This window comes from Periplaneta americana, chromosome 16 (genome assembly GCF_040183065.1).
Source record: "Periplaneta americana isolate PAMFEO1 chromosome 16, P.americana_PAMFEO1_priV1, whole genome shotgun sequence".
Classification (NCBI taxonomy): Eukaryota; Metazoa; Arthropoda; class Insecta; order Blattodea; family Blattidae; genus Periplaneta; species Periplaneta americana.
Window position 1 is genome coordinate 97799606 of NC_091132.1, and position 8895 is coordinate 97808500.

Below are 8895 nucleotides of genomic sequence, written 5' to 3' on the forward strand. Positions count from 1 at the left end.
TTTGACGAGGTCCTTGCATATTCCAACATACAAAACGATTGCTCACATTTAGTAAACGTCATTTTGCCATTATTGATAACTACTACCACCTAGCAATAAATCATACCAACTAACTGCAGGCTTTTCTTATTAAAAAAAAACTTGGAGAGTTTCTCTATCTATCAGCATGTCAATTACCATGATATGTTGCGTACTTTATTTGTTATTAAACTTTAAAATGTTTCATGGACTTATGGATAACCCTGTATTTTGTGTTTGTTTTCATCATAACTTCAAGTATTTTGTATATGAAATCTTTCAATGTGAAACTCATTGCCAATCAGTTTTTGTCAATCATCAATTGATGTAATTGAACACAGTCCTCTGGTTACCTGATGGCTTTCAATACTATGAGTGGAGCATTGTGTGTAATAACATAATTGAAAACTTTAATGAAATTATGCGAATATTGAAATATAAATGCTAAATTTTCCGACATGAAAATTCAATGTTAATACTGAAAATGGGTAGGTAATGCTCAATACAAAATGAAGACAAATGTATGATGGTATTTTACAGGCTGTGTTCAAGCTGTATGACAAGGATGGTTCTGGTTGCCTCAGTGCCTTTGAATTACGTCAGGCTCTCAACTCTGCTGGCTATCGTCTTAACAACCACATCCTTAACATCCTCGCACATCGCTATAGCACTAAAAATGGCATGATAACATTTGATGACTACATGATGTGTGCTGTTAGATTGAAATGTATGATTGGTAAGTTTGTGATTTCAATATAAAAACAGAGAAATGTAAACTTTATATAAGATTTTACGTCTGATTGAGGTTCTGGCTGATGTGTACATCTATTATCAGGCAGTACATTTCATTTGATGATATGTATCAGAGATACAACAATTGTTTGTATACATTTGAAGTCTGATTAGTGTAATATGTATCTAGTCAGCGATGTATGCAATGGAGGGGAAAAGGAACTGGCCATCTTACTCCATTATCTCCTGACCTAGTTGCCTCATAAGAGGTGCCTTGATGGTGTCACTTGTGGGGTCCAGACCTGTCTTCGGACAGTTCACTGAACAACAAACAACAAGATTTTACCAGTAAAAGTTATCAGATTTAGTTTATTTGAGTTAGTGCGTCTGGCAGCGAAACCAGGACAAGTTATCTGGTTGAGGTTTTTCCCGGAGTTTTCCCTCAACCTAATATGAGCAAATGCTGGGTAACTATCAGTCCTGGACCCTGGACTCATTTCACTGGCATTATCACCTTCATCTCATTCAGACACTAAATAACCTAAGATCTTGATAAAACATCGTAAAATAACCTACTAAAATGGTTTATTTGTAATGAAATTTTAATGTATGTACACTTGTTCAACTCAGAGCAGTTTTTACTAACGACCATACTTACATTAAAATCTCCATAGACAGGATGATTGTTTCATTTTATAATATGACAAATATTTCAATCACAATGAGAATGACTGAAAAAATATTCTGCACTTGTATAAGTATACAGAGACTACTAGAGTTCATTCTTTCTTTCTTCATGCTCTTCCTCTTCTGCTTCTTTTATGGGTACTATTTACATTTCTTCAACGTCTTTTCTATTATGTTCGGGATGTTGAACAAATTTATATTAAGATTTTAACAGAAAATCTTTCATTCCAGGACTTCCAATTACTGGTACCAGTACAGTATTTCTTATTTCGATAGGAAGTATAAAGTAAATTAAAAAGTGAACTTCAACTCTTTGCGAAATAAACCTTTCATATCGAATTATATAGTGCACATGCTGCAAAGTAATTAAATAGTTTTGATGACCATGTATATTGGAAATTTAACTGAGAGTTGTGGTTATTATTCATAACGATAAATAATAAACACACATCCAATTTGATTTTCAACAATGTATTTTTGTTTATATAAGTAGTTAAATTTAAACAGTTTCATAGTATAATAACGTGATACCGATATTACAATATATAATACTCTCACTGTGACCTCAACAATGCGACTTCCGACTTCCACAAGGTGTTCAAGAACAAAATTCAGAAAAGATTTACCAACAAGTGTTTTAAAAACAAATTTCACTGTAAAATAAGAATGGAAAAAAAAAAAAAAAGGAAAGAGGAAAAGGAAGAGAGCGAGAGAGAGAAAATGCCGCTCCCCCTGGAAATTTCCACCAGGCTACTACCTAAGTTGCCTAGGCCTAAATCCGGCACTGGCTTTAAGACAAATTCATGCCATAATTTCTGATCTATACTCCAATATTATAACATTCGGTTCTCTTTGAGTAACTCAGATCATATTCAGATTTCTCTTCTGTAAAATGTTGGATGTCTTTTAAGTTGCACATTTCATAATTATGTACCAGTATTTACATTTTGTTTCATTGTTTTAATTGAATATTTATAATTTTACAGATATATTTAAAGAGAGGGATCCTGACAACACCAACACCGCAACATTCACAATGGAAGAATGGGTGGAGAAAACGTTATATTCATAAATCAGCATAATGCTGCATTTTCAGGGTACCGTATATTCCTGTTCTAGTGATCACTAATTTTGCAAATCCATATGATAATCTAATACTTTAACTAAGAGAGAATAATCAGCAAATTAATACTCTCCCAGAATTTTAAAAATTTATTACAAGTATGTGTTGTTTTGTCATCATGAAGTTTTATAATCTTCAGTAAGTAGTTGATATAAAACAAGAATATTTTTTGGAGATTATAGAATATAACAGTTGAATTCCAGCCAAGTACATTTTTATTGCATTAAATTGTGTTTTAAATAACCAAACTAATTCACATGCCAGGGGCTATCCTGGTACTTCAAGAGGTAAGATGTTACGCAGCTTATAATGTCATTTTAATGAAATGTTAATTGTTCCGTGACTGTATTTAATTATTTTTTACTACGTTAAAAATTATTTAGTGTCATAAAGAAAATTTAGAATTAGTGAAAATAACAATAGTAGAACTTACTGTTTGATTTTTAAGTACCTGCAAATTGCCCAGTTAGTTTACTAGACTCTTTCCGGGAGAGTCGTATGAACGTAAGTTTTGAGACCTGTCAACTAGAAATCATATTTATGATTATATACGTGTTTAATATATGGCCAAAAATGAAGAACTCTCATTATATTTACAAAACAAATCCAACATTATAACTTCGAAATTGAAGAATAAAATAAATACAAACCTGTAATTTACTGACGTGTATTAATGTACTTAGAGTTCTGAATCATAAACTGGCTTTTGTTGCTCCCAGTTATGTTGTATTGTTTCAGAAATGAAGTTTTGAAAATGTGAAAAAAAAAGCAAACATATTGTTTTGAAATTGTATGAAAGACTTGTTGTGTAATTTAAATAGAGGGAATTGTTTGGTTATTGAAGTATGTCTCTCTATGCTTTCTTGAGAAGAAAATCATTATTTGCTCAGCATTTATGAAGATGATCCAGGAAGTAATGGCTATAATACGTAAAAACAGATTTGTATTCATACAATAAATTTATTTCTCTTATATACCGGTAAGTAAACCTTAGTTCACTTCTTCACATAACCACCTCCTTCAGATAAGCATTTGTCATATCTGTTAACGAGCTTTAGAATCTCTCCAATTGTTCACTGCATTATTTACTTCGTCATCACTTTTGGACTATAGATTGGAATGCTAGAATTGCATAAAACATAATTGCTCATTTGTTACCGGTATATATTATGTTTTTTCGGAGGTGATATAATAACTAAATTTTAGTAAAAAAATTAAGGTTGGCAACGTGCTTAACACTTGTTCATTGTGTAATTATTATGAATTAAGCAAATTGTACTTGATAAGAGAATCAGGGAATAGACAGTAGAACATTTGACCAAAGCATTAGTGATATTACACATGATAGATTTCCTGTTATGAAGAAACTTTTCTTAAATGTTTAAATTACATAAGTTAGGTCAGATGCAACAGTGTTCATGAGTAGAATAGTTATATACAATAAAAGTAATTTGATACAGTTGTATGAAATTACTTTTATTGTATATAACTATTTTCTTAAATGTATTATGCATTAATTATTATTAACTTGATTTCTAATTTTATATATATATATATATATATATATATATATATATATATATATATAATATGTAAGTTTGATTTAGGAAATCTTCACCTTCCCCTAAGTTTCAGGAAGATATCTCTCTTGCTCAGTAAGCCTCCTATCAAGTGTCAGGAGTTCTTTCCTATGTGTGTAAAATCTACTATGTTTGCAACTAACTAATCCCTCGTAATGTAGAAACATGGTAACTGTACTTCCAACGCTTCAGATACCTCTCTGATGTACTAGGACATGTCTTGGTCTTCATTTAGATTCATCATGATATTTTCATGTTTCTTTCAAACTACAGTAAAATACTAGCTAATCAATACGCAATCAGTATTTATTAAAAACTCCGAGATTTAAAATATATTAAATTTATCACTAATGAGTTCTCTTTTTCACTATTATAAACCAATAATTTAATGTAGGTGTTAAAAATTGTTAGAAAGTCAGTACAAAATTTACTGCTTCTGCCAATATAATTTTAAAACCGACCATTTTTGTAACAAAACTTGCCAAATAGCTAGGAGAAGGTCCAATTTGCTGATGCACAAAGCAATTTTTTGACTGTCACATTATTTCATTATAGTGATATTGATGGTAATTATTTCATGACAAAGCAACTTTTGAAGAGCACAAAATGTAACACAGTTATGAACGAAAAACTGTAAGATGTTATTGCTATGAAGTTTCTAAGTAGGCCTACTAAGTATTATTAATTATTGTGGAGTCATAAATAGTATTACATATGGAGAATGCAGATTAATGATTATTAGAAAAGCAAGTTAGATGTTGTTAAGATTTTGTGAATATGTTGTATTGAATCTAAGCTTCCTCATAAATTCTTGTTCGTCTAGTACTAATGCCCTTCCATATTTTATTAAGAGTTATAATGTGTAATTTTGCCAAATGTAAGAGAATCATGTTGCACAGTGAGAATTCTTTGGTATATGTACATGTTGATATTTTACGATATCTGAATATCACAGATACCGGTAACAAACTTATCATTACATAATGGATCTGGTACAATTACAACAGGTATTTTCGAGGATTATGGATGATATAGAGAAGTCACTTGAAATACAGATTCAAGACGTTTTTTACGTTTCAAGAACATAGAATACATTTTCATTTTATTCTTTATTTCATAATATTTTCATTCAATAAATAATTTTAGATAATTTTTTCCACTTTATTCGTGTATCATTATTGCCATATTCATGTTAGACTCCCATTGCTAGAAATTCATATGTCCATGTAATACAATTATTGGAATTTTCACCTTGTGTTATGTAAAGCAGTGCAATCTTTTCAATTTTTGTTAGTGTATTGTAGTTACTTTATGTTCAGTACTCATAGGTATATATTTTAATGTGAAAATATTATTCTTTTTTTCTTTATTTTTTTAAACGAGTTTTTATTTATTTCCTTTCTCCTTATGTCCCATTTCAGTTTGTCCAGTTTTAATAAGCATTCATCACTAGCGTACACATGCATCCCCTTATGGCTGTCTAGCATTTTTAGCATCTGTGATGCCCTGAAGGAAACTCATATTTTTTCCCTACACAACACATGCATATTTATAATGTAATGAATAAAACCTTAATCAGAGAAACTTCAGGTTCTGGTCACAGTTTTCGTAATGGCATTGCTTAGGGAAAGGAATATGTTGACTATTTTGTCTAAAGCAATGTTCCCTTTCCCCCTCTTGTATGGAGGAGGGACCCGAAGGCTTATATTGCAGCCTGAGGCAAGCAATACTCCTACTTTATTTACTTACTTGCTGAGTATTGCCTAACAATTTGAGTTTATCTGTGATGTAGTTCTACAATGAGAATGTATGTTCTGATAATTTTCAACTTTTCTCAATGGCAATGTCTGGTTTCCTGCGAATTTGTCTTATCCAATTTCACTTCTTCCTTTTTATTTGGTGTTTGATCTGTACTTCTGATGACTGTGCTCACAATTTTCTTTTGAGATGGTCATTGGCCAAAAGATGTTAATATTTTTATAAAACACATAATTGTAAAGATCTGCAACTAATCTGTAATTTGGAATTAGACCGTTTACTGGAACTTGACATTTCCATTTAACTACAGGTTCCATCATCAGGGTAAGACCAGAGTTTGCTTACTCTGTTGGACTCATTACATTATTGTTATGCACAAAGGAAGAAGAACATGGAACATCTAACAAACTGCGAATCTCTTGAGCCTTTTGTGGATCTTTAGTCGAAGGAAGCAAGAAGGAAGATATAGTCGCATCACTCTTATTTCCAGCAGCTAATCACGTTGCAGGTTGGCTACATTTAAACATCTGCGTTTTGTCATTCGCTGCTGATGATGTTATGCAGTTTGTAAGGCTCTATAAATACTGATATAATCGTTCGCCATTTTGGTTATTTTGTTGCCATTCACAGCAAGCAGACAAAAACTATCTTTTCTGCACCGTTAAACATTATCATGTCGTAGCTCTTATGACAGTCAATCAATCGCACTGTAACTTTTAGGATTCATAGATAAATGTTTAAGAAAGCATAGAAAAAAATTCGGAATCAAAATCTTTTTTGGAAAGTGAAAAGAAAAATTGCTAACTTTGAAGTGATCTGTTCAAAATAGACGTCACCCTCAAAAGTTCATAAGCAACAAACTTTTTTATTTTTCACGTTAGATGTGGGAGTCAAAGCGAGAGAAATGTTTAGAAAGAATGGAAATTACTTTTAAAAGTGATTGCTATTCATAATCTTTACTGATTTGCGAGTTAAACAAAGGAGCAGTTTGTTTCACACGGAGAACTAAAGACTCAATTTTTATCTGTTAAAGGAGAAAGAATGGATGGTTGCTTATTATAGAAATCGTCGTGCTGCTTTCATTGTTCACAAAATCGTGGGCTGAGAGAGTCAAGATTCTATTGAACATTTCTGGTGAAAATTAGTTTGTTTTATCGAAATGATTATACTTTTCATGTACCTTATAACACTATTTGTAATCGTTATTTTTGCTCCTATTAATATTTTGTCCGAATTTTCACGTTATTTAAGACATACAAGGTTCCATTTCAATCTTCCTCTCCTTAGACATTTATCTATGAATCCTAAAAATTACAGTGCGATTGAATGACTATCATAGGAACTACAACGTGATAATGTTTAATGGTGCAGCAAAGCATTGTCTGCTAACTGCAACCGGCAATGAAAGAACTAAAATGGCGAACGATTATACCTACCTAGACTTTATAGATCCTGCACTTCCTAAGACATAAGCATAGAGGAGAAGCTACGCCAGAAATAACAGCGACATGACTATAACTTCATTGTTAAAACCTGAGCCCACACACTTATTTTGTTCTGCTCCTTTCTTTGACAAAATGAATATACATTAGAGAAACATAAACAGAGTGGCTCAATAACACTGAGAAAATTTTCTTGAGCAGCAGAATTCTTTATTACGTCCATGGAAAAATTTACAGCAACATTCTTATGTTAAATTACATTAGACTGTGCGAAATTATACTTCTTATCGTCTTTTTTCTTCCAATTTTTTAATGTAAAACAACGTGTAAGATGAATGGTCGATGTTACATGTGTTTTATGTGTTAACCCCTACCAGTTCATTGATCCATTGCACTAAGCGTCTGTGAAATTGTATTGGTTTGATTGGTGAAGAGCAAACAAATTTATCAATATACATACCATATTTAATATTACTGAACAGTGAGGCCAAAATCTATGTATGAATTGCCCTATCTTCGTTTATATCTGATAAATAATGCTCAGAGCTAAAAATCAATAGTATGAACAGCACTATCAACAATTTTGTTACTTTGTATTGTTCACTAATCTTTCTTAATTTCAATCGAAATGTTAGAAGCTTTTAATTTTTGTATTGTTGAATAAATAACAGTTTTTCAGTAAAACTGAATATTTTAAAACTGCATCTCAAATTCATCATAACATCATCACAATAACAACACTGTAACAATTAAACTAAACCTAAACCTACTATCTCAGTTAGCCCACAATAATATTCAGTATTTTTTTATATGGGAAATGCCTGCTATTATTCGGTTGAGAAGCTTTTGTCGTCTAGTCTGCTATCAAAAAACCTGAAAGTTAGAATTTATAAAACAGTTACATTACTGGTTGTTCTGTACGGTTGTGAAACTTGGACTCTCACTTTCAGAGAGGAACAGAGATTAAGGTTGCTTGGGAATAAGGTTCTTAGGAAAATATTTGAGGCTAAGAGGGATGAAGTTACAGGAGAATGGGGAAAGTTACACAATGCAGAACTGCACGCATTGTATTCTTCACCTGACATAATTAGGAACATTAAATCCAGATATTTGAGATGGGCAGGCCATGTAGCACTTATGGGCGAATCCAGAAATGCATATAGAGTGTTAGTTGGGATACTGGAGTGAAAAAGATCTTTGTAGAGGCCGAGACGTAGATGGGAGGATAATATTAAAATGGATTTAAGGGAGGTGGGATATGATGATAGAGAGTGGATTAATCTTGCACAGGATAGGAACCGATGGCGGGCTTATGTGAGGGCAGCAATGAATCTGCAGGTTCTTTAAAAGCCATTTGTAAGTAAGTAAGTATTTTTTTTAAAATGTATACATAATGTATTTCGTTGCTTCTTACTAAATTGTCATTCATATTCACAAATAAGCATGATCTAGGAGTGCAAAGTTTGTCTGCTATTGAGGCTGTTTCCCAGGTCTCTTGTTTTTTGTTTTCAACATTACTTTTTCTCTAGTTTAAAATGTGTCAGGATGACTTCTT

At 32.0% G+C, this 8895-nt stretch overlaps 1 protein-coding gene across 10 annotated transcripts in view; it reads left to right on the plus strand.

Annotated features, from left to right (window-relative positions):
* Window positions 1-5509, plus strand: part of CalpA (calpain A) — a 560472-nt gene extending 554963 nt beyond the window's left edge. For all 10 annotated transcript variants that reach the window (XM_069812566.1, XM_069812574.1, XM_069812571.1 and 7 more), the window contains 2 exons: window positions 559-754; window positions 2424-5509. In XM_069812566.1, coding sequence (XP_069668667.1) covers window positions 559-754; window positions 2424-2509 — 282 coding nt within the window. In that variant the 3' untranslated portion in view covers window positions 2510-5509. The remainder of the gene's footprint in view (window positions 1-558; window positions 755-2423) is intronic.
* The last annotated feature ends 3386 nt before the right edge of the window (window positions 5510-8895 follow it).